Here is a 27,880-nt window from a genome sequence, read left to right on the forward strand (position 1 = left end):
ATAAAGGTGCTGATAATGGCCAACAATAAATTCATATTATTTAAACTCATGATATTAATTTATTAAAAAGTTGAATATAATACAATTGTATATAAAAATATATATTTTGCTAGTGTTACAGATTTTTAATTTTTATACATTACAAATAACCAGTGGTATACTATTATAGGGGCAGTCCTGGCAATCTCCCAGGATTCAGAGCTGCGCGGGCAGCCTGGCATCTTCCATTGAGAATCGGTGATCAAGTTACCGCATTTACAAGATGGAAAAGTCTGAGCTTATAGGGGTTTATATATTTTCCATTGTTGAACACAGTTTAAATATCCCACCCCCAGCCCGCAGGCTGAAGTTGAAGAAAAATATTTGTCACTAACTGAAAAAAAAAAAAAAAAAAATCAAGATCATATCTAATTATAACTGATCTCTGAGAAAAAAAAGAGTGACTCAAAAGACACGCAAGCCATTTTTGAATCAATATTTCTTTTAAGTAGAAGAAAAGCATGTGATGGTTGGGAAAACTGAGACATGAAGACTGTCCTTAAGGGAAGTATGACTAAGGAATACACTTGATGTGCTTTGAAGCTGTTAATCCGCACCCTCTACTGGAAAATTCCCATTGATAACTTGAGCAAGTTCTGCCTGGAGTCATCAGACTGACATATCAAGGCATTGAGAATACGTCTTTAAGTATTACAGTATCTTCACTTACAGGCTAGCAAGCAAATGTCAGTTCATAAAAGCTCCTCTTAAGATGTCTCTTCTATCAGAAGTGCTGAGCTACATGTGGCTTGTTTCCCAGACAAAGCAGGCCTTTGTTCTTTATATCAGCGGAGATCTCCTTTAGAGGGAACTTGAGACTGAAATGTGCCTTTTATCTTCCATGTCTTGTCATCTTCAAGAAGAGCCACTAACTATAATAAACAAGTAAGCAGCCTTTCTCCCTGCAACCAAGTACAAAAAACATCAACATAAAAAAAAAAAAAAAAAAATACGTTGTGCTCATCTGCTAAAGCGTGCTGACATTTTGATTATAATGACATCAAGGTGGATGATGGAAGAAAAAGCCTAGATTTTATTACATCAGATAACTGTGATTTTTGTAAAAAATCAGCCAATGTGAAACAACTTCAAAAAGACTAGCTGATATGGGTTACTGCGCTTTGCACTTTAGCTTCTTGAACTGCACTAAAGCTTAACTTCCTAACAGACAATAAAAAAAAACAAGAAATGAAAAAAAAAAAAAAAATAGTCCATCAAATATAACTAATGTAAAAACTGCCGTCTCAATTTTTGAATGATTGCTGTTAAATTAGCCGCAATTCAAGGCATGGGAGCCTCTGTCGGTACCATCCAGCTAAACAAAAATGGAAAATGGTACCCTGGCGCCAATCCATGGCAGCATACATGTGATAGTATGCTGCCATGTTGGTGCCAGGAAAACAGAAAATTTTATCAAATACTTACTGTAATTTTTGGCTTCACTCCGTGGCAGCATATTACCACAAGTATGCTGCCATGTTTGCACCAGAAAAGGAAATTTGGCTTGGGTAGGCGTCTTAAATTATTGTACTCTTCTCACCCAGCATGTTTACAGGTTAATAGTTCTTTATTGGCTTTTTTTTCTCCTTGTCCAGAGGTACTAGGCAGGGGTGTCCATTATCCCCATTGTTATTCGCATTGGCTATAGAACCATTGGCGATAGCCATCAGACAGACAAGTACTGTCTGTCTGATGGATATAGGTGAGGAGTAAAGGAGGATAAACTCTCCCTGTATGACGATGATGCTCTACTGTTTTTGGGAGACACAGATCAATCTTTGACCTCTGTTATGACATTGATAAAAAAACATTTGGTAGCTTCTCGGGGTTTGCTATAAACTGGGAAAAATCTGTGTTATTTTCAGTAGATGAACCACTGTCAGTTTTACCACAGATAGCCCATCAAATAAAAATGATGACATCTTTTAAATATCTCGGTATATGGGTTTTCCCTTATATAAGGGAATATTTGAACTATAATTTGGTCCCCATATTAGATAAATTTAAGATGAAGAGCAGAGTTTAGACTAAATTACCCTTATCTGTGGTAGGGCGAGCAAATTTAATAAAATTGTTTTGGGTCCCGCAGTTACTTTATGTCCTACATAACTTGCTAATGTGGATACCTCCTAAATGGTTTAAAAAAATAGATTCCTTATTTCGACTTATTTTCGAGGGCAGAATTCTAGAATAAAGCTCTTCACACTACAACTTCCTAAAGATAAGGGAGGCTTGGCTGTTCCAAATGCTAAAATGTACTTCTTAGCAGCCCAACTCCCAACAGGTTGCAGGATAGGGATTGGTAGACAGGACAGACCCTGTTCAGTCGATACTTTTGAGTACATTCTCTCTATATCATTTGATAGCTCAGTTAGAATCGGGGTCTTTTTCATGCGCCCCACAAGGTCCTACCCTAGAATTTATGCATAAAGTAGGGCAGGAACTTAGACGTATCATGCCATATGGATATATTTCAGTTTACTCTCCTTAATGGGGAAATAAAAGCTATGAGGAATAAGGTAAATTGAAGGGGTTTGGGGTATGGAGAGAATTGGGGATACAATATATTGCACAGCTGTATACTGATATAGTGTTAAAAACGTTTCATTGCCCTCTCATACTTTTTTTTCCAATATTTCCAGTTACCCCATGCCTTACAGACTCAGTTTAAAGATAATAAATTTAAGATACAAAATATGCCACTTATAGACTTTCCTGTAAAGATACAGGTTAGGAGGGGTCTTATTTCCACTCTTTATAGCCGTTTGATTGAACAATACCAAAAGGCAACTAGCTCTTCAGGGGATGGGAAAAATTTGAGAACTATGACAGATGAAACATGGCGGAGTATTTTGGAATATGTACAGTCCGTATCTGTATCACCCCAGCAATGCTTAACCCAATTATATAAAATTCATAGAGCACATAGGACCTCAGTTAAATTATACCAATGGGGAGGCGGGATACAACAGAATGGCCGAGATGTTTAAGATCATCTGTAGATTTAATGCATATGCTTTAGAAATGCCCCAAACTGTTTAGGTATTGGCAAACAATTAATTATGCATATCAAACTCAGATACAATTACATCCTAAAGTATGTCTATTAGGTCATTTAGATAAAGAAATATATATACCTGCAGTTAGAATACCCATTAATAGGATGTTATTTTTATAGCACGAAAAATGATTGCACTAAAATAGATATTCCCTAGAACCCATACACATAAGGAATGGCGGGTACAGGTTAATGGTGCATTATTAATAAAACGGCAAGTGTAACGGAGTAGGGGATTACTAAATAAATTTCATAAAATGCGTGAACCATGGCTAATGTCATCTGGCCTGACCCATTTATTGTAGCATCAGATGGATCCTTTATTCGTTATAGAGACAGATCCTTTTTTAGAATAGTTAAGGAATTATAAACAGGGAAGGGATCTAAGATGAATAAGCATAAGTATGTATACAATCTGCATTAATAGATGGGAGTCTGCAATTTTAAAGTAGAGTAATAATAAAAGGAGAGGAGGAGAAAGGAAAAGAGAACAGGTTTACAGGGGATTAAGTTGCAACAATGAACGTTGATAAATGACATACAGGTATTTGTGTGTGAAATAGGATTAATATGTAGGGTTCAATAAATGTTTTTTTTGTTTTTTGTGGAATATTTGTAAATTGTTTTTGAATGTATTTTTTGTGTATGTGTGTTATGATTTGTAATTATAATGGGGAAAAATGTTTTTAGTAAACAAAGGAAATAAAAAAAATTAAAATAGGAAAGGAAAATTGTAAGTCATTTTTTTTAAAGGAGCTGGTTGAAAAATTTTCATTCAGCCCATGGGTTGAAAAATTTTCATTCAGCCCATGGGCTGAATGAAATACCTATGCATATGCATAAATTAGGCATGAATCAGAGTCTTGTAATCCCCTTTACATTTGCACTTAGACTGGGAAAAGGAAGCACAGTACTTGAAGCCAGTTAAGCCCTCCATAGATGATACGATTTTCTTTCCTGCGATGATGGGTTGCAGAAAAGAAAATAGCTTGATTCCCATCCTATAATCGCATCCTAAAAATCCGTACATACTGGTTGTACCCAGGTTGATCAGTGAATTGACTTGGGTACAATTGGCCTGTCCATACATGGTTCGAATCTCAGTTGGTCCATGCTGGCCGAGATTCAAACAATGGCCGGCTTTAGGATTGCTGCATTTACATAAGATGACAAGAAACATGCTACCAGGAGAGAACAGAGTTGTAATTTACTTACTACTAGCAGCGGGAAGTTGGGTACTTAAGGGAATCTGTAACTTTGCCCTGATTAGGCAAAAGAAAGGTTCACTTTAAGGTGTAAAGCTGGCATTTACTGTTAGTTATTTTTTTTTTCGTTAAGTCATACAGGTTGGATGGAGGTTTCTGCTCGAGGAAATTTTTCAAACATATCCCTTCAATAGAAGTCGATCAGATGTGTCCAGTCTCTGCTGAACTGGCCAAATATCCATCATTGTTTAGCCAGCTTTACAGACAATGTCTCCTGACTAAGCCTGCTCGGGGCAGAGTTGATCACTTTGGGAGGATTTTGCTGTCTGACCATTATTATTTCCATGAAGACAGGCCAGCACCTGCAACCCTTCTTCTTCCATGGGCAAAAAAATGCAAGTTTAAACAAACTGGTCACTATTAGAAAATGTTCCACTTTTGTAAAGAACATTCTCTTCAGCTTTTATAAATACACCCTTTGGTTTTACAACATGTTTCGGGTCATATTTGTATGTAATGTGGTGGACTCCTGGCAAAGACAGACTCTAGTAGCATTCAGTGGCAATAATTTGTACACATTTTTTCTGAAGTGTGTATGGGGTGGGGGCAAGATGGAAATGATCTCTTTACATAGCAAACATGCACAGTCCAAGAGGGACTTATGGTGCCAGGTTCTGTTAATTTTTTCCCTGCAAAGCTTATACTCCACCAGCAAGGCCATTTCTACCAACATTTATATGTTTCTTGGAATTTAGTAGTGCACTTTGTAATGTATCTGGGTTGTGTCTATATGTAAATAAGTGAAATACCCTTTAGGGATGTAAAGCGAAGAGGATATATTGAGGATTCCAGTAGCTGACATAACAACAATTATTATAATTGCAATAAGGAGATTTGATCCAAGTGAGATCATCTAAGTGTATGTCTTTCTATGATATTATTGATAAGTATGAATAATGTAAAACAGTCAGTGTCATAACATTTCTACAGATTAACTTATCTCTGCAAAGCTAGACTTCTACATAAAAGCAGACCCAAATTCAATGGTCTATCCATAGTGCATTGCACCTTATATCCAAGAGCTTATGTAGCTTGTTATCCATGGCATTTAATCGCTTAAGCCCCGGAAGATTTTACCCCCTTCCTTACCAGACCACTTTTTACAATTTGGCACTGCGTCGCTTTAACTGACAACTTTACGGTCGTTCGACGCTGTACCCAAACGAAATTTGCGTCCTTTTTTTTCCCCACAAATAGAAATTTCTTTTGGTGGTATTTGATCACCCCTGCGGTTTTTATTTTTTGTGTTATAAACAAAAAAAGAGCGATAATTTTGAAAAAAAAAACATTTTTTTTTTACTTTTTGCTATAATAAATATCCCCCAATTAAAAAAAAAAAACAAGTTTCTTCATTAGTTTTAGCCAAATATATATTCTTCTACATATTTTTGGTAAAAAAAATCGCAATAAGCGTATATTGATTGGTTTGCGCAAAAGTTATAGCGTCTGCAAACTATGGGAAAGATTTATGTCATTTTTTAATGGCATTTTTATTATTTATTTATTAATTTACTAGTAATGGCAATGATTTTTAGCGATATTGCGACAGACAGATCAGAGACTTTTGACACTTTTTTAGGCCCATTGACAATTATACACCGATCAGTGCTATAAAAATGCACTGATTACTGTGTAAATGTCACTGGCAGGGAAGGGGTTAACACTAGGGGCAATCAAGGGGTTAATTGTGTGTTCCCCCACTGTGTTCTAACTGTATGGGGATGTGAGTGACTAGGAGAGGAGACATATCATTTTTCTTACTTAGTAGGAACAAACCATATGGCTCCTCTCCTCTGACAGCACAGGGATTTGTGTGTTTACGATCGTGCCCACCGGCCACGCATATTGGGCCCCCGTCGTGCAGCGGGCACGTGAGCGCCCTCTGGTGGCTGAAAAGGGGTAGTACGTACCATTCAAGATTTCACCCAGGAGAGCCATTGTGCTGCAGTATATCTGCGTGACATGGTCAGGAACTGGTTAAGCATGATTTGGATTTTATTCTTAAACCTCTGGAGATCATTGTTTGGACTCAGACTTTGGAGTCAGCTGAAGCAGCAGTCACCAACCAGTGGCCACTTTTGGTCCAAGAGAAAATGTTGGTGGTCCCCAGGGGTTCTGCCACAAATCAACATTGTATACCACCCAATGATGTTTTCAGTGTTGTTCTTAATGCAAAGTGCCGGGAGTAGTGCAGTGAGTGGGAGATGAAGGAGGGGACTTCCTATGGGAGCCCTAATCACAGAATGTGGGAGGGAGCACAGAGCTTGAGCACATGGCTTGGTAAGGAGGAGAGATCCAATGATGTGTCTATGTGACGCAGAGTGCAGGGGAGCACAGAGATGGAGCATTGTGTGTATAAGACAGCAGTGTGATCCAGGGGGAGGGTGCAGAGAGCCGAAGCATTGTGTGCATAAAACATGTCAAAATCATGTTAGTCGTCTGCGGGATTCAAAATTGCGAGTGAGTTAAGTGGTCCGTGAAGTCTCAAAGGTTGGCGACCACTAAGCTAGAGCATGGAATTCAAAAATGTATGAAGTCTTCTTAGAGGAAGGGTTCACACAAATTAAAGCTATTCCATGTCTGTATTCTAAATATACCAATAGGACATGGATGTATCTGCTCTGTGTTGATTTGATTATTGGCCACAGATGGATAACTAAGAGCAAAAATGTGCAGAGCACTTAATTAGCAACTAAGGATCTATGAGATTTGTCTCCAGCCAAATCAAAGTTCCAAAATAGATGTGATCCCTAAAATAGAAGTATGGCCAAATCTTTTCTGGTCATACTTCTCTTTTGTGTCACAGGCGTCTACTTACTTTTTCACTTCTATGACCCAGATTCAGCCAGCTAAAGCCTGCTGACTTCACAGAGCTTACCCAGGCTAGAAGGATCCTGAGTATATTGTCTGGATTCACCTTAAGGCTGCATTCACACCTGAGCATTTTCAGCTCATAAAAACGCTCGTAAAAGGCCAGAAAAAACGCCTGAAAAACGCCCAACAAGCAAAATCCCATTTCAATGGCACCTGCTCACATCTGAGCATTTTGTCACCTGAAGCATAACGCCTGAAAAACGCCCTAGGCTCAAAAAAGAACATGAGCTTCTTTGGGGCAAATTACAGGCGGTTTTCTGTGTTTTACATTGGTGACCTGAACAAAATTGTGGTAAAAACACGCCGTAAATCGCAGTAAAACCGCGGAAAAACGCGCAACTTTGAAACGCTCAGTTGTGAATGCTGCCTAAATCTGCTAGTCTAACATTACCCTTTCCCCAGACTGAGAGTGCTAATGTCCAAAGGTGTCTGCTTTAAGCCAGGTACACATGTATCGAAATCCAGCCAATTCAGCAGGAACTGGCTGAATTTTGTAGCCTTGCGTAGCCATCTCTGTTCAACCATTTGTTAGAATTCAGACACCCTAAGAAAGGAAATGTATTACTGGCTGGATCACTAGGTGCAAAAATCCTTAAAAAACAAATGCAGTCACCATATTTAAGGATTGGTAAGCTGCAATATATTACAATCTTATGTTTGGGTTTAATACCGCTGTAAGCTAGCACATTTTTATTCTTTGTACAAGACCAATCATTATTCTTCTGTAAGGTGATTAAAGGTGTTGCACTCATTCATTGTGTTGTGTGTTGTTGTTAGTTACTGTACATAGACGATTTAAGATTAACAGTAATAACTCTTTCTCAGAAGCCTGGGATTCAAGCAGTCCCTCTAGACCATCTTGGCCAATCTGATTGCACTTACCCAACATAAAAGCAAACTCTTTGCAGGAGTTCAATAGCTAAGCTCAGGTGAGTGTGTGAGAAAGGCATGGATGATAAGATGCAGAGTGTCTCCTATATGCGTGAAGGGCCGTTGCCTAACAATCACAGCTGCACTAGATCTTCCACATTCTGTCCCTGTAATCAGTGTTGTTGTATTAAAGAGCTGTGTTGCCTGAAGGCACAACTGCTTTACTGGCAGGCAATTAAACCTACACAACATAAGCATGTGTGCTGTATACTGTGAAAGTCAAGTATTATCTTCTTGTCTTTCAATTACAGGGCAACCCTTTTATTTTGGGTAGCTAGAAAATGTGCATTTTATGACTGTATTTTGCCTTTAATTATTTAATGTTGCTGTGCTTTCAAACACAACACAGCAAGTAGCTGTTTCCTAGATCTCCGATGGAGATGACTGATGAAAATGTACAAATTAATATCTGTCTGTCGGGGTGGAATTTTAAGAACCTTTTTATCAGACTTTTTGCATGTCTATTGATCCAGCTTGGGAGAGTTAAAGCTGAACTCCAAGAAAGAAATGCTCCCTGCAGTAGGGCTGCGCTCACACTGCAAGGGTTCAATGCATGTTTAGGTCTAGGAGACCGTAAAAAAGCATTTTTACTTACCCAATCCTCCCACAGGGTCCCTCAATGATTTAAGATCAACCCCTGCAGACCATCACAACCAGTGCAGAGCACACAGTCCTGCACTCGATGTGAGATGGCAAGGGACAGTCCACTATCAGAGCATAAGGGAGTAGAGGAGGGTGCCAGCTGCTAGGGGAGATAGAGAAACAGGCATGTAAAAGTGCTTTTCATAGTCCTCTAGATCTAAATGTGCCTTTTTTCTTTCCCCAGAGTTGGGTTTTAAATATATGTGAGATGCATCTACAATTCCTGTAGCTGAAAGCATCAGTTCTGTGTTTTCTGGCCCCATTTAATTGTATTGTTTATGTGTATTTAGAAGAGAAAAATTACTGTTTTAGAACATTTTTTTTGTACCAAAGATCATTACTGTTCACTAGTTGCCTGAGCTCTTTCTTTTGTCTAGGATTAGGGCTACTGGGACCAATAGATCTGCTGGAATTCACTCCAACACTCTGTGCTACTTGGAAAGTATTAAATTTCATAGAGAAAAAGGATGGGAGCAGCACATAGATAAGGAGACAATTGACGCAGTTCAAAGAAAAGGGGAGGATGGGCACAGCTCATAGAAAAGGGAAAGATGGACACAGCTCATAGAAAAGGGAAAGATGGACACAGCTCATAGAAAAAGGGAAAGATGGACACAGCTCATAGAAAAGGGGAAGATGGACACAGCTCATAGAAAAGGGGAAGATGGACACAGCTCATAGAAAAGGGGAAGATGGACACAGCTCATAGAAAAGGGGAAGATGGACACAGTTCATATAAAAGGGAAGAATGGGCACAGCTCAAAGAAAAAGGGGAAGATGGACACAGCTCATAGAAAAGGGAAGTATGGGCACAGCTCAAAGAAAAAGGGGAACATGGACACAGCTCATAGAAAAGGGAAAGATGGACACAGCTCATAGAAAAGGGAAAGATGGACACAGCTCATAGAAAAGGGGAAGATGGACACAGTTCATAGAAAAGGGAAGAATGGGCACAGCTCAAAGAAAATGGGAAGATGGTCACAGCTCATAAAAAAGGGGGAGGATGGACACAGCTGATAGAAAAAAAGAGGACAACTTTTTCTGTAAAATAATACTTCCTAAGATTAGTTTTGAACTTTCCTTCTGCTAGTTAGAGGTCATGTTCCCATGTTCTTGATCTTGGCTTTATATTGAAAATACTGCCCTCCTGAACTTTATTCACCCCCTTGATGTATTTAAAAGTTTCAACCATGTCTCCCCTTTCCCTTCTTTCCTCCAGACTGTACATAAGTTCCTGAAGTCTTTATATGTTTTAACCTATATCCTTTTATGAGTGAGAGCCCCCGAACTAGATCTAGATCCCCTATTCTAAATAAGGTCTAACTAAAGATCTACAGGTATAGGGGAATCAGAACCAAATTCATTCTGCTGGTGACCCCTTGAGTGATGTATGCTAGAATTTTATTCACCTTTCCCACTGTATGGCCACACTGTTTGCTCATTTTGCAATCATCTGAAATAAGTCCCCCTGTTCTTTTGCCTTTATAGTGAAGACCAACACTGTATCCCCTGTATTGTACTGTATCAAGAGTTTCTTTTTCCCTAGGTGCATTATTTTACATTTATAAACATTGATCTGCAGTTTCCACAGTTTTGACCAATCTTCCTGAAATACCAAATCATGTTCCATGTTCCAAAAACCACCTGGGATGTCCACCCTATTACACACCTTTGTGTCATCAGTAAAAAGATATACCTTGCCCACCAAACCTTTAGTTATATCACTTTCATTAACAAACACGTTCAACTATTATAAGCCCTACACAGTTGGATTCTCATGTGATCATCACATTCAGTGCTTGAATTTGACCAGAACCCAGTGTTGATCATACAAATTACACTTTTGGCAGCATTTCCTCAGCTTTTGACTACAAAACAAATTCCTTAATATTAAGTATTACACAGAATATGCCATTCATTGTTTCAGCTGTCTTCCAGTTTGGAGCAGCTATTTAAAACGGATTAAAGTTACCTGAAAATTCAGTTGTTTTGAACACTTTCCACCACAGTTACAATGATTTGGTTGCTAAAAACTGGTCTACGAATGGAAACCATGAGTGCTGACAGATTGCTGGTTAGCATTCAGTTCCATGTGAATTCTATGGTGTTAGTTGACAGTGGGAATCCAATAGTAAAAAAAAATCTGACTCCCATATGATTCCCCGGCTCGTCCAGTGTCCTTCTTTTCTTTTAATCTCGACTTTTAGTTTTTGAAGACTTACCCTAACATTCTATTCTGCTAACAATGCCAACCAGGACAGAGAAGGCAAATCTCCCTAGCAGGGACACAGACATCAATAAAAGTCTTACAGGGGTTTTAATCCTTTGTCACTCTGTACAAAACTACAAAAAAAAGTTTTTATTATACAAGCTTTGATTACCTCTGAAGCAGAATCCACAATTCATTTTAGAAGTCAATAATAATGGACAGATTTATTGTACGCAGAGCAATTGCTGATGGGTCAAGCAATTTTGTACATGTGACAATATGCACCTGCTTTTTGATAACTGGGTCAGCTGTTCTAAAATTCAGTATTTAAGCTTTGAACCGCATGATCCTTATTTCCTTGCTGTCACTTTCATGTTTGTTGTCTCTTTGATGGTTTCCCCTCTAACAATGAACCTTTTCATCTTTCTTCATTACCAGATTTTTTTCATTTGCACGAAAACAGATTAGGAGAGTTTTGAGAAGCCAATTCTGTATACTGTTGGATCTCCTGCATTTTGGGCACATTAACCTTTTCAGACATTGATGTTGTTGACAGAATTATATTTATTTGGGCAAGGTGTACAGGAAGCATTGTGCAATACAGCTAGCATGTTCATCCAAAGTAAACTTGGTCACAGTTTATGTCTGATAACTTAGTTCTTATTGATTCATTAATAATGGAACCTGTTGTTTTATTTGCCAATTTTATGTAATGTTGGATTTTCGATTTTTTAACAGTGAACAGACAGTTACTTTGTAATCCCAGTATTAAAAGTGTCAGTACGCCCCAAAACTGGTATTTATTTATTTTAGTTGTTGAAGAGTTAAATCACTTGATAGTTGCTATAACTCTATTGGTGAGATCTCTCTGTTTGACTTTCTGGATCTACACAACAGTTGTGGCCATTATGTGGCGTTACACACTTTAATGTATTTTATATTATGGATAATGCAGTAGGAGGATCTAGAGAACAGGTGGTGGGAACATCCACAATTCTAAGTTGGACATGAGCTGGGACATATGACTGGGAGATCTCACTAAAGTATCCAGAACATATGAGAAACCAAGGGCTGACTCAGCTCACCAGGTTTCATATGTAACTAAAATATATCTTTTGGGGGACCCTATAAAATAGTCTAGTCAATAGATTGTAGTATGTTGCTGTTACTAATATCCACACGTTTATATGTACAACCATCTTTTTTTTCTGTGTATTAACAAGTTTAGAGCAGTACCCAATAGAAATATTTAGGCTCCCCCTTAGAACTTGACAAGGGCCTTCTGAGATCAGTGTTGGCACAACCATTGGAATGGTTTCTAAAGTAAGAGCTAATTTGTTATTCATATCAGTCAAAACAACCAAAGAACTCTAGGTGCTTTGATGGTCCAAGAGCTTATTTCTGTTGCTGAGGCTTGAAAAGGTTTATCATTTTTCTACAGAAACTAAAATTTCCGGAGAAAAACACTTCATTTAAGCAACTACCCCGCAAAATCTTTGACTTTTAAATCTGACATTTAGCCAAACAGCTTAAAGAGGAACTGCAGTCTGCTCACATAGTTTGTAATAAAAACATCTTTGCCATTCTGAAGCTTCCCTCCAACCACTTTGCATATTATTTTATATATACTGTGATTCTGTACTTGCCAAATATGCTGCAGAAATCTCCCTCTACTTAGTCTGGCTGCAACCATTTTAACTGTGGGCAGTTGATGCTGCTGTCTGTTCACTCCCTGGATTTACACAGACACACACAGGCACACCTCCAACTCTGCAGCCCTGCAGCTCTTTTTGGCCCTCTTATGGCTCACCCCCTCCCTTCCTAGCAAACTTCCACAAGAGTGAGAGAGAGAGCTGTGCATGATGTCATAAGCCTAGGCTAATGACCAGACAAGAAACAGGAAGTGGGCTGTATAAGGTATTTACTGGCAGAAAAAAGTGTTTTTCTATCCAAAGTTAAAACAACAAGGGTAGAAGATTTAATATGGAATATAGATGGAAAGTTAAAAAGTTTATATATTTAATATCGATGGAAAGTTGAAAAAATGACTGAAGGTCAGTTTTAAAGTGGAACTGTGGACAAAATAAAAAATGACATATATGATATAGTCTGCCTGTCTTTTGTTTACTCAGTCCTCCATAACATAGTTTTATTACCCATTGAGCCAGCCAGTAAGTCTGATATATTTTAACTTCCTTTAATAGACCAAGCTGTCCAGCAACCAGCAAACTCAGCAGTTAGAGGGTTGCAGCAATTTCTTTAACACCGACAGGGGCGCTTATGGCCATCTTGTATCCATTTAGTTACAAACTTTATATAACTTTGTATAAGCTTTACATAATTATAGGTTTAGATATGCTTTAATGCAGAGCTTGACAAATTTGCTTTGAATCTAAAAGCCAGCTAAAAAAGTTAGGAGACATTTTTTTTAACTAACAAATCTTACGGGTGGAACATGTTCCCAGAGGTGAACTTATCCTTTAACCCTTTTACAGCCAGAGCTGTTTTTTGCACAAGTTTCAAATATAATTGTAGGCCTGAAGATTACATAAAACATTATATATTTCCTGAAAACAGACACGCTTGAGAATAAAATAGTGGCAGTGCCAATTTTTTGTCACACAATATTGTTGCAAAGGTCTAGAAAACACAACAGTTTAGTAAAAAATACATAAAAATGAAATTTTAGGGGGTACAAAACCGCAATAAATTACCCAATTTTTAAAATATAAAAGCAGAAGTTGCACCAAGTAAATAGATAACCAACGTGTCAAACCTTAAACATGTCAGTACCCTATATTTTCCATAGGCGATGCTTAAAATTTGTAAAAAAAACAACAACCCGCAAGACAAAGGCATAATGAGATACTAGCTCATGAAATACTTACCTCAGATTAAAACTGTCGCAGCGGTCCCCGTACACTGCTGTGACCAACGACATGTCTCCTGGAGTTATTCACAAGTTCGCGGGCTCTGGCGCTGTGATGGGCCAGAGCCGCAATGACATCACTCCCACGCATGCGTGCAGGAGCTGCCAGTCACGGCACAGCTCTTGAAGAAATGGCACGAGCAAGCTGTTTCTTCAGTACACATGTGCCGATGATGTCGGCACATACAGATACAGTGAATATCTCCTAAATGGTGCAAGTTTAGGAGATATTCATGGTATCTACATGTAAGCCTTATTATAGGCTTATAGGCTTACCTGTAGGTTAAAGTGGTGTAACAGGGTTTACAACCACTTTAAAAGCCCCTATAAGTCATCAGTTTAGTGTTACGAAGGAGGTCTGGGGTTAGAATGTTTGCTTTCATTCCTGTGTACACGGCAATATGTAACATATGTGTTGTCAGCATGTCACACGTCACTTCCAGGTCAACTAGAAGGCGAAGAGAGCGGACGTGTGTCCGCTTTCCTCCCTCCTCCCTGCCCCCTCTACCCAAAGGCGCTCACTATGCCGGTCCCAGCCTGCAAATAGGCAAGCAGAGCCTGGGATATATAGCGAGGGAGTTAGTGCGGAGTGTTGGAAGCATTTAGATGGCAGCCCAGGTGCCAGGTTGAAACTTCTTGTCTCCAGGCGCCTGGCGTTTGTTGAGCCCTGCTTTAATGCACAGTTGTTTACATATAGAAAAGAATCAATTTTACCTACCAAAACCTTCTTCTGACCCTGCCAGAATGGCTAGCCAGGTCCTGCACCTCCCTGCAAACTACACTTCAGTACAGACCATGTCACCAATCTATGTCTATTAAGGTAAACATATCTAGTTAAAGTATCAACATAAGCATATGATAGGCTGTATTATATTGAACATTATTTTTCTCCATTCTGCTGAAAATCTTTAAAATCACCCCGATACTTCCAACGTATTTCATATGCATGCAGCTTCTTCCTGTCCCCCAGTCCTGCCATCAGCCAGTCTGGCATAGACCAGAGAAAAACTGCATTGGCAGTGTTTGCAAACAGTGTAGGCTTCCCTGGCCCCTGTCTTGCGTCAGGGCTGGGGACAGGGAACAACTGCATGTCTCTGGATTGTAGGGGTATCAGAGATAAGAAAAAAGAAGAGGTCTATTTTCAGCACAGCATATACTTATGAGAATGCTGCAGCTTGGGATGCTTATCCTATTTGGCATGGGATGCTGACAGAGTCTCTTTAAAGTGCAACCAAACTCTCCAAAATAGCTGCATTCTAACCAATCAGGGAAACATTCCCCAGTAATTTTTTTTACAGTGTCCCCAAGAACTCAAAATTGGCACTTAGCAATCCTGAGCTCCTCTTGCCCAAACTTTCGGAGTGGAGAGTGCTCACTGTAGGGTCAGATTATCTCACCTCCCTTTGTCTCTGCTAATGCGTGCCTGAATCCCGAATCAAAATGAAATGTCTCAAGATTACTCATACCCAGCCCATACTGAAAAAAACCTTTGTAGACCCTGCTATAAGCACATTCCTCAGGGTGGTTCCAGGGAGGCAGTGTATGGCAGCAGAGCCAGGTGGCTATACCATGGTCATAGACTTTATTTGAAGATTGTGCCAAAATCACATCACAGGCTGCCAAGACAAAGGGAACAGCAACAATAGCAGGACATGAGGAGTGGTGCTACCTGTTCAATTAAAGAGGGTTTTAATATCACTTTAGTTGAAGTTTACAAAAAAAATTCCTACAGCTTTAGTGACCTAACTTACCTGCAATGAAGGATGTTGCAGACGCTGGATCCTCTGCAAGTCTTCAATATAATGTTGCCAGTCCACTTTCTGTCTTTGAACTTCCAGCACTGTGATAGCTAAAGTATAACAAAAGGCAAATCTTTTTTTTTATTATTTTGGACAGGGTGGAGTTAGATTAGAACATCCTTTTTTATTGCTGTCTGTGCCCTCATTGTTTTCCTCTTTACCATTATCACTGAGAGTGAAAGTAACAGAAAATCCCAAATTTTGGGTTCTCCCAAGAAAAAAGAGGGGAAATCTTTAAATGGGCACACTAGTTCTGGTGACCTGGGGGGCCCAAGGAATTCCCCTAACCAGCAGGGATTTTCTCTTGCTTACTGTTTTGACTATATGTTTGGAAGTGAAGGTAAATCTCCCCAATGGGACTCAGATGAACAAAAATAAAACTGAGAGGGATTATAACCTTCCCTTACTCTATCCAGTAAGGGAAGGAAAAAAAAAAGCTTTGCCTTTAGTTCTACGTTAACAGGTTTGGGGACTCTGGGCTGAATTCAATAGAGGGCACTCCTGATGAGGACCCACCCCCTCCTCCACTCTCATCCTTTAAAAGAAACCCATGCATTGATTACATTTCATGTATCACGATCTGTGCATGGGGGAAAGAATCTTGTCTTCATCAAGCTGTCCCCCATGTACATATCATGCTACATTCAACATAACCAATGCATGGGCTTCTCTCAATGGAAGAGAGGGATGAAGATGGGCGGCATCTGCTATTAAAACACTCGACAGTCGGGACTTTCCACTGTGTTATTAAAAATGAGCTGCAGATTCTAAATCTTTACATTGACATAATTTATTGTTCTTTTTCAGGTTTGGGAAGTGGGTCCAATGTGCTATTAACAGACAGGTCACAGCACAGGTCCTTGGAGAAAACTGCATGGAGATCCTACAAAGAATCACAATGTCACCACATGCTAAAACATCTTCACAATGGAGCTCGAGTCACTGTGCAGATGCCTCCGATGATTGAGGGACAGTGGGTCTCAACAGGGTAAACACATTTCATCCTCATATCAAAGAGATTTTGTTTTCTTGTGGTTGAAATGATCAACACACATTAGGCTCCTATCACCTGTTGCACTGGAATGTCTACAAGTTTGGGATGTTAGCCAGGCTCTTCATTGGGCGTGGTAGATAAGAACAGATATTATATAATCAGACCACCATTGCTGAGTGAAGGAAGACAACGAGAGAGGGGGAATTTCTAATGTTTTTATACAATATTCTCTAACCAGTCATAGAAATAAGCATATGTTTGCGGCACCCCTATATGAATGTTGTTAATAAATGTCTTCAGTTCTGCCAGGTTTATGCCAGAATCAGCTAAATAGATCTGGCAGGGGAGAGGTGAGCTGTGCATACATTCCTCTATCCCAGTAGAATTCAGCTAAACGCTACTTTTATTTCAGTTCCCCTAAACATATGATTAAAAGGCTCTTCAGCTTATGGCATTCACTGCATTTTGGGGCATAGGCCTATCATGATAAGTGTGTATTACAAACAATGAGCCACAGTGACCACTGCTGTCAAAATTTTAAGCTGCCGTGTCTACGGAGCAACCACTGCGTTATTCTGACACTGTTTTTGCGCTTACTCTGGTTTGACAGTTCCTGTGTCCACTCATGAGCTAGTAGAGCTTCCAGCCACAACAGGCAGTCTCCTGTTTCCTTGAGGTCTGGCATGGGACATGCCAGGGGAACCTGTCTATGGAGAGTTTCCTTGCTGTCTGGCTTTAGAAGTGCTTGGCAAATTGTGGCTGTTTCTTTTTACATTTATATTTAGAATCTAGTACATTCATTCCTTACGAGGCTGTAACTCACAGGTTTTAATTCTCATGTCAGAGTGGGCTCTTTCAGAGTTTCAGTAAACAGAACCAACTCTATTATGCTTTGTGGTCATTAATGTATCTGAGATTTTTTTTTAAAAAGCCGCACTCCCCACAACTGGCATAGCACTTGCAGATTATATAAACACATAGATGTTGTGCTCAAGAAAAAAAAATTACTATTGTGCTCTACAAATGCGCTAGAGGGGGAAAAAAAAAATCAGACTTGAATTAAGTGTTACAAGACAAAGTAGTAAACTTGGGACCTCCAGCTCTAATGAAGGAACTTGGTTTGGTGTTTTGGTTAATTATCACACGATACAAATAATACCAGATAAGTGTCCTGACACTACACTGCTTCATTGTTCTGTGGGGTGGATTTACTAAAGGCAAATAGACTATACACTTTTCAAGTATAGTTGCTTCGGTGCTTAGTAAATGAGGTAAAGCTTCACTTCATAAAGAATACCCAATCACATGCAAGAAAAATGTAAAAACCAAACAGCATATTTGCTTGCAAACAATTGGATGATGGAAGTCAGCATAGCTTCTCCTCATTCACTAAGCTCCGGAGCAACTGCACCTCCAAAGTGAACAGTCTATTTGCCATTAGTAAATCCATCCCAGTGACTACAACTATGTAGTGAAACACAGAAAATGGTGCACAACTTGCAACATTAAAATAAGTCAGGATTGGCAACTTAAATATTTCTGTCCTGACAAGTTCCCTTCAACCTGCGAAAGAAGCAATAAATAGATAATATACAAAATACCATGTTTTAGGCTACAAAATTTTTTGGTGTTTGCAGTTCGTAAACTGAAATGTCCCAGTTTACTTTAAAATGAAATAAAAGCTTGTGTTACTGGCCCATCATATATGAAAGCGTCTTAGGCTCCATTCATACCAGGAGGTGTGACCATGCGCACACTTTTTTGCGTGTTTCTGTGTATTGCATTTAGAGCAGTCTATTAAATTCTATATGCAAGAAACATAGCGCCACACCAAAATGTGTATTAGCAAGATGCAGGAGGGTGGCATTAAGAATAATGTACTGCTGCATGTCTGCAAATGGGCAGCCCGTTTTTGTGCGTTGCGGGATTGTGAGTACATTTTTGCAACGCATTGGTGTGAACAAAGCTTTAAAGGTAAGCTCCAGAAATTATATCTGAAAAGGCAACAGAATATAAATAGAAATTATTAATTACACTTGCCTCCTGCTGTCTCTTCTGAGATTTAGCTCAGCCTAAAAACAGGAATGAAGTGCAGTGGTACTGTTACTCGAAAGTTTTCTTATTAAAGTGGTTTTAAACTCCCACATATACTCAGTGAAGTGAACAGACTCAGATAATACATGAGATGAAACAAATCCTCTTACATAGGTTTTACTTGTTTATCTGCAGTCTTTCCTCTCTACACCCTTTCAAAAGTGCAGATTGTGTTAAAAATCTCACTTTACCTGTCAGCGGCACAGAAGAGAGGGTAGAGAAACTGCAGTTACAGTGTGTGAGAGTTGATCAGTGGTTGCTGGTGCTCAATATTTTGAGGGGGGGTGACAAACCAATGCCAACCCCCCTACACGGGAGATGAATGGGTATGCGGCAATCACCCCCCATGGGAGATGGACGGGAATTTGGCGATATCACCCCACCCCTGCGGGAGAAGTAAAGGAATGCAGCAGCAATCAGAGGCCTCCTTACCTTAGGCTACAGCTCCTTGCTCTGGGGCCATTACTTATCTTCCAGGCCGAACAAGAAGTGAGTCCTAGCTGAGACCCAATTGGCCAGGGTTCAGTTGGGTCTAAGGAACTGCTTCCTGATTGACCGGGAGGAGCATCAGGAGGACAAGAGCGAATATTAATTATACTAATATAGCCGGCCTAAGAGACACAGCAGAAAACAATAGAATATCTCTCCAAAGCCAAAGGATATCCCCTCATAAAAAGCCTTGTTGTTCTGAAGATTTCCCTCAACCTCTTGGTCCTGTGACAACTCAGAAATGTTGGGTTTCCCATCACCTTCTTTAACAGGGACAGTGGTCACCAGGACCATTAGAGAAGGTAAATCTATCCAGCGGGAAACCAGACAGCAATAAAAACAGCCAAAATGTATTATTGTTTTGGGTAGACTAGGGATAAGTAAATATGTCAGTCAAGTTGTTATTGTTGTCTGTAACCCCAATGGGGAGATCATTTGCAGTCCTGTGAAAACAGGATACAAAGTAAGGGGAGCAATTGTTACTTGGACAGGAAGACACAGACATATAACATTGCTATAGCTTTTGCCTTGATCAATATCTTATGAATATCTTGTCATATTTTTACAGATGTGAACTTCGATCAGGACCAGAATTCATCACAAGATCCTACAGGTTTTATAATAATAATACATTTAAAGCTTATCAGTTCTATTATGGAGGAAACCATTGTACAAATCCCACATATACCTTGGTCATTCGTGGAAAGATCCGTCTCCGGCAAGCATCTTGGATCATCCGTGGTGGGACAGAGGCTGATTATCAGTTGCACAGCGTACAAGTGATACCCCACAGTGAAAGCATGGCTGAAAAACTCACCTGGATGGTAAACACCACTTGTCCTGGTATTATACCCCCTGGCATGCCCTGGAAAATAGATGGCACTTATGATTTGTGGAAGGAAGACAACAGTTGTAGATGTTTAGAGGCTCTTAACTTTGCAATGCATGAACTTCAGCTCATCCGTGTGGAAAAGCAGTATTTACATCACAACTTGGATCATTTAGTAGAAGAATTGTTCTTAGGGGATGTTCATACTGACACCTCCCAGAGGATGTATTACAGACCATCCAGTTATCAACCTGCTCTACAGAATGCCAAGGTAAGCACTATTCTTGCCTCCATCTAACAACTGCACTATTTTCTCCATTAGCTCATCCCCCACAGATATTACCCTTTTGTATAATTTGACCCTCCCTCCTAGATTGTAAGCTCTAACGAACAGGGCTCTCTGATTCCCCCTGTATTGAATTGTATTGTTATTGTATTGTCTGCCCAAACGTTGTAAAGCACTGTGCAAACTGTCTGCACTATATAAATCCTGTATTATAATAATAATAATATTCTTTATAATCATATTTATTACATGGGTGGACATACAAAAAGAAAGGAGTTTCCATAACCCTCCATTTAAAGTCCATCACCCTTTTAAAAATGACCTTAATTTTGTCTTCCCCAACTTACCTTGACTTCAATTCATATCGCCAAAATGGCAACTTTTGCTTCATTTTAAGGACATTTTACTCATAACTAGTAACACTTAAAAGGGAACTTCTTCTGAGGGAAATATAGGCTGCCATCGCTCATCCCCTTCACAGATAGCAAGGATAACTTGCCACAAATTTGTGGCAGTGTTGTAATGTAAGTTTGTTAACTTCACTGGTAAGTTTTACACTTGCAGAGCACTCAAAGCACCCAGTTCTAGTTGACACTTTTGCAATTTGTAGCAAACGTATGGGGCTAGTCTCTAGCAAGAGCAAAGTTGTAGAGGTGAGTCTACTGCAAGAGCTCTGCAAGTCACAGGGACCCCTGTGGTGGGAGGACTATTGCACAACAAAACAGAACTTGCAGCAGACCTGTAGAATGTTTGCAAAGAAAGTTGATCTGGAGTCATGAAATGCGGATTTACTGCAATTGTGCAACAGTCTAGTGAAGCCTGACAAGTCTAGCAATAGCTTAGCAAGTCATTTGCTGCAGCTTGCTATCTGCGTTCTGAAAATGTTAGTTACCATGCTGATCCTGTGGCTTCAGTATTTTTTTAGCATCTGACTGGAGCAAGGATGCAGATGAAGCACGTTTTTCCTTGCTGATTCTGGGTTAGTGACTCGGATTACTGATCCCTTCCGTAAACATTATCATAAATGAAACCTTTACGTTTGCACAAGACAAACTTTGCTTGTTTTAATTTGTGTTTATTAGAATAAGGCAGGCAGCAGGTATGGAGCAGTTGCTTATTGAGCAACAACAAGGGCTCATTCGCATCGCTGAGTTGCGTAAAAGAATGTTATCAAAAAAACAACTGTTGTCTATAGGCTCCTTATATTAGGAGCTTTCTACCCGTCTAAGTGGAGAGGGCATCTAGATTATATAAAGATGACCATATACTGTACAATCTTCTTTAGATCTACTATTGACTATGTTGTACAAGAGCCTGCCTGATTAGCTATACAGTAAAATGAAAGAATTGTTTAGCTTTGCCCTCATATTATATGATGCTGGTATTATCTAAAGGATATTGTACATGTACATGCAGATTGTATAGTGTGTGGCCATTCAAAATTAGGGGGGTAAGAAGGGTAAGCTAGCAGTTTTTAAAGCAAACTTGTCCTTTAATGTTGTTAATTGATCAGTGCATGGCTGAGCCAGCCTGCTGCAAGTAATTATGTTCTGAGGTAACCCTTGCATCCATGGCAGTAAAAGGGTTAAAGCCAGCTGAAATGCCTAGGCAGTAATGAGTATAACATAATCGTAATATGTTTTTCTCAGGACCAGAAAAATAACATTAGTAAAACATGATATCCGCTTTGCGCAAAATAAAACCTAATTAAGGAGAACACAGGCAGTCAATTCAAGGTTGGCCTTTTCATCTGTGCTTGTCCGCTGCTTGCCATTTTATTTAGTCTAATTGGAGCTCCTCAGAGACCATGTTAAGTAACAAGACCCTGAGCCGAAGAGCCATTTTCACACACAAACCTGTTTGTTTAAGTTCTTATCTTCCCCTGGGGTAATCTGAGCATGATAAGGTTCAAAAATGAAGTGAAGAGAACAGCACTGTTTGTCAAAGTGTTGTCATCCTTCCATTAGTTTTGTTATTACAAATAATAATCAAGCTGCATCACTTAAATCCAGGCAAGCACACTCATAAAGTTTAAACATTTGCTGAACTGGCCAGGCGGGGGAATAACCAGCAATGTCAAATTCTCCACTTGTTAGCGGCTTCACTTGTGGCTGCAAATGAGAGATAATGAAAGGCCCGGGCCTGCCATGGAGTTGAATTCCGCCATAACCACAGAATCCGCGTGCAAGAAAATTGGCCACGTTCCAAATTCCTGCAGCTCTCTTACAACTTCAAGGTGCTAAATCAAACTTTCGGAATACATTCTATGAAGAACTGCAGCTCAAGGGCTTCTTTTAGGATTGTATATATTCATTTTAGCTTGAAATTTACAAAATAAGAGCTTCATAAATTATCTTGTATAAGCCATGTCTGAGCAGAAAGATTTTGAGTAAATCAGAGCAGGATTTTGAATATGCCCTTGTGCTCTCTGTGAACTTTTAAACAGTAGCAAACCTGGGACTGCCAATATATAGCCATGTCAGTGACAGCTGCCACCGGATTTATTTCTAGGTACACCAAGAAAGAAAGACTTGGCTCCAAAAATAAATTATAGAAATAATAAATGTTTAAAAATGAATTAACAATTGTAAACCGCCAAAAAGCCCCTTCATTTTGCCTTCGTAATTGACCAAAATGATGAATTTTGATGACATGTCCTGATTTTCATCAAAAAAGAAAAATAAATCTAGATTTTACATATTTAGTATCCCTGGCATAAAAACAGAGGGTTGAACCAAGGTTTTATTGCCACCTAGCTACCCACCTAAAGCCTACTATGCAGCAAGAGAGGGCTGTTCAAATTTAACACAGCATGAAAAAGATAAAATTGTAAAAAATAATAAAAAATGTAATTAAGATTTCATTCATAAGGGCCTGTGGTACATGAATGAGCACTTTGTTTATGCACCTGGAGCAGCCTGGGGCTGTGTGCACGCAGCCCGTGTTACTCCATGAGACGCAGCAGCTCTACAGCTGCAAATCCTAAATTGACAGCCATGCAGGTGAGGTTGAGCGACCTCAAATGCACACTGTCTGCATTTAGAACTGCACACCTGTCAAAATAGGATTTTTATACATGCTATTGCCTACGACTGTATGCAATCACCTATGACTCCCGAGTACAGAATTATGCTCATTCTTGATTGTGCAGCCCCTTGTGGCCATGTAATTGAGACCTAACACCCCTCTCACACACACACACACGCATAATATGTGCACTAAAGACATAGCGGTAATACACCTTATATGTGTTGGTACGCTTCAGTGCACCAACACACCGTGGGCCCATTCACATCATTGAGCATCAGTTAAGGTGCCCATATTCAGTGTGCTGGAATGAGTTGCAGTCCATTGTGTGCATTGCAGTGTTGGTATTGTTTCCTATTTTTTCAATTTTCTTTTAAATTCCATTCATTCAACGTGCGTGGCAGTGCATTACATAGTATTGCAGTGCATTGTAATGAAATGTATGCCTGATTAATTTTATCACAACGTACATCAATGCATTGACAAATGCATAGGTGAAAGCCAACCTCCAGATTGCTTATTTACAGTTTTGTGTACCTTAGATTTTTTCAGTTTTGCAAAAAGACATTTAAAATTTGAATTTTTTTTTTATTAACTCCACACAGTTTTAACTTCTAGATTTAGTTTAAACTTACCGTTTATACTCGAGTATAGGACGACCCGAATATAAGCCGAGGCCCCCAATTTACCCCAAAAAAACTGGGAAACTTATTGACTCGTGTATAAGCCGAGGGTGAGACATGCCTGTCCATCCCTGTGTGTCCGTCCATCCCTGTGTGTACGTCCATCCCTGTGTGTCCGTCCATCCCTGTGTGTGTGTCCATCCATCCCTGTGTGTGTGTCCATCCATCCCTGTGTGTGTGTCCATCCATCCATCCCTGTGTGTGTGTCCATCCATCCATCCCTGTGTGTGTGTCCATCCATCCCTGTGTGTGTGTCCATCCATTCCTGTGTGTGTGTCCATCCATCCATCCCTGTGTGTGTGTCCATCCATCCATCCCTGTGTGTGTGTACATCCATCCATCCCTGTGTGTGTGTCCATCCATCCCTGTGTGTGTGTCCATCCATCCCTGTGTGTGTGTCCGTGCAGCCTTGTGTGTCCAGCCTACCTGTGTCCCGAGCCTCCGTCCCGTGCCTCCGTCCCGTGCCTCCGTCGTCCCGTGCCTCCGTCCCGTGCCTCCGTCGTCCCGTGCCTCCGTCCCGTCCCGAGCCTCCGTCCTTCAGCCATGTCAGGATCGCCGCTCTTCGTCGGCGCCTCGGCGGCCATTCCTCTGTTCAAAAGCCGCGCCTCCGTCTGTGATAGGCGGAACACTCAATTTCCCAGCAGTCTGTGTTCCGCCTATCACGGACATCCTCTCATCCTCGTCCGTAGTATGAGGATGAGCGGATGTCCGTGATAGGCGGACCACTGACTGCTGGGAAATTGAGTGTTCCGCCTATCACAGACGGAGGCGCGGCTTTTGAATAGTAGAATGTCTGCCGTCTGTCTGCTCGACACGCTGATCGGGCAGGCAGACGGCGATGACTCGAGTATAAGCCGAGGGGGGCACTTTCAGCCTCAAAAAAGAGGCTGAAAATCTCGGCTTATACTCGAGTATATACGGTAGTAGGAATTTTTTTGTAAGTTACCGTATTTATTGGTGTATAACACACACTTTTTGTCCTTCAAAATCAGGAGGAAATTATGTGTGAGTGTTATACGCTGATTCTTGCTGCCTCGGAGTGGAAGGAAGAGACGAGCGCCGCCGGATTACATAGAGCCACAATCTCCTGTGTACCTGCCGCTCAGTCGCACACAGTCCTGCCTCCCTGGCCCAGCATTGGACCACTATTCTGTCTATCATATGAGCCAGGTGGGACTCTGAGTGACTGAGTGCCGGGTATACAGGAGATCGCAGATCTTTGTAATCCAGCACTGGTGTGGCTGCAATGATCGGCAAAGGTGAGGCTGTTGATGGACACTAAGCAGGCTGTAATGATGGGCATGTTAGAGGTTGCAGATGGACACTAAACAAGCTGCAATGATGGGTATGTTAGAAGCTGCAGAAGGGCATTAAGCAGGCTGCAATGATGGGCATGTTAGAGGCTGCAGATGGGCACTAAACAGGCTGCAATGATGGGCATGTTAGAGGCTGCAGATGTGGACTAAACAGGCTGCTATGATGGGCATAGAAACTGCAGATGGTACTAGATGGTATATGACTCCTGCCAAAATCCACTTTTTCTACCCCTCAGCTTCTCCCACTTGCTTCAGAGGATGTTCAGATGAGGGCAACTACCTTCACATCTTTTGGAGCTGTAAACTCCTTGAGCCTATATGGCAGGCTGTCATAACCAAAATGGAATCTACTTCCAAAATGAAAATCACTCTCTCACCACAAATATGCATACTATATGCTTTTCCGGATATCCCCCCACCATGCAAAAGACTACTTCATTCGCTGATCAGCTCCATTCAATGGATGATCGCCTTTAACTGGAAAACACACAACCTACCTTGGTCCCAGGTATTGTCCAGAATGGATACTTTTAAATTATCTGAGAGAATCCACCACACACTTTCAAACACTATGGAATCCTTCCATAAAAAATGGAACTACTGGTCTCTTCCATAGAAATAATGCACTCATATTATGTAACCTATCTTACAGCCTCCCATATACAGTCTGTTATTATTATTTCGGCTGCTATTATTTGATTATATTAAGCTTAAAATTTTGTATGAATTGGCATAGATATTATGCCTTTTACTCATTTTGTATCTTTTATCTACAGTATACCATACTGCTTAACTAGTGATAATGGTATATGCCTTGCCTAACCAATATAAGACACCTCATCAATGTATATTTGCCTCGCATTGTACTATGTACCTGTCATGTTCCCATCTTTTAAATAAAACTTTTGTAAACAAAAAAAAAAGAAACTGCAGATAGGCATGGATCAGACTGCATTGATAGACACTGGTGAGGCTGCAGATGGGCACCGATAAGGCTGCATTGATGGGCACTGACCCTTATTTTTCTTAGAAGTCCTTTATTTAAAAATGTAAGTTTTTTCCTGAAACTTCCCTCTTAAAGTTAAGGTGCATGTTATATGCCGATAAATACGTTATTATGTGTTTGTGTCCACTTATAATGATTTACGTGAATTTTTAGCGAAAATATAGTTTGATAAACATTTGCACAACTATTGCAGGACCTAAAAAATCATTAACACCTTCTTTTTATTCTACCAGTCCTTTGCTTTCAGAAAATGTATGAGTTGAGGGGTCTTTTACAAACTCTAAAAGCTGTAAGTGAAAAATTATACCCTCTAGATTTTTAGTGTAAAGCTGGCTATACAATGGTAGAATTTCTTTTGAAATGTTTAATTTGTTAAATTTTCTAATCGTTATTAGGGTCAAATCTACATTTTTTTTAGACCATGGTTAAGAGAAAATTCAAATGTGCTGGATTGAATTTTTTCTAACAAACCAATTTTTAACAGTGAATGTGGTTTTCATTTGTGAAATGACATTCATTCCAACATCAAATGTTAAAAGTAAACCAGTTTTTGAAGTATTTTCCAACAACATTCGTCCAGTCATTTACCGTTCTGCCTGCCTACTGTTTCACAAAAAGCACAGTTTAAATTTTACAGATATTTTTTATTAACACAATAAAATTTTGGATTTAGCAGGACACTTGTAAGTTATGTTTTGTATTTCCAATAATAATGATTTTACGGTAAGGTTTAAGAGTTTAAAAGTGGAGCACAGGACCTGGTAGGGAAAGGGTTAAAGAGGGATACCACCTACAAAAAAATATTAAAAGCCAGCAGCTATAAATACGACAGCTACTGACTTTTAATAAATAGACACTCACCTGTCCCAGGATCCAGCGATGTCGGCAGCTGAGACCGATCGTTTGCTCGGATCTCGGCTGCTACTGCCGCCATTCTAGGTGTGGGAATCAGGAAGTGAAGCGTAGCGGCTTCACTTCCCGGTTCCCCACTAGGAATGGTCCGTGCTGTCTCTGGGACCCGTGTGTGTGTCCCAGCAGACAGCGCGGCGGGACAGGAAACGGCATAGACCCCATGCCAGAAGTGGGTGCAAATACCTGTCTTAGACAGGTATCTGCACCCCCCTCCCCCCTGTAAGGTGCCAACTGTAACACCGGAGGGGGGGAGGGTTCGGATGAGCGGAAGTTCCACTTTAGGGTGGAACCCCGCTTTAAAGATGAGTAAGGGTAAGGATATGGATAGGGTCAAAGGAACTAAACTTCTTACGAGTATACAGTTAAAGGGACTCTGTTGCTACCTAAAAGAAGTTTTGAAAAAACTTGCCAGCAAAGAAAAGAGATTATATTGATCCCTCCTGCTGCCCACATCTTTGTAGTCTTCAAGCATGACACTGGCTAAAAACATTCAGCATCT

The 27,880-nt window shown here is 40.1% G+C and overlaps 1 protein-coding gene across 1 annotated transcript in view; it reads left to right on the forward strand.

Annotated features, from left to right (window-relative positions):
* The window catches only part of APCDD1 (APC down-regulated 1), a 74,505-nt gene that overhangs the window by 33,617 nt on the left and 13,008 nt on the right, over positions 1-27,880 (forward strand). Inside the window, 2 exon segments of the mRNA XM_077492446.1 lie at positions 16,553-16,733; positions 19,891-20,422. Of these exon segments, the coding sequence (XP_077348572.1) occupies positions 16,553-16,733; positions 19,891-20,422 (713 nt within the window).

This window comes from Lithobates pipiens, unplaced genomic scaffold (genome assembly GCF_037356315.1).
Source record: "Lithobates pipiens isolate NorthernLeopardFrog02 unplaced genomic scaffold, aLitPip1_a1.2 Scaffold_19, whole genome shotgun sequence".
Lineage (NCBI taxonomy): Eukaryota > Metazoa > Chordata > Amphibia > Anura > Ranidae > Lithobates > Lithobates pipiens.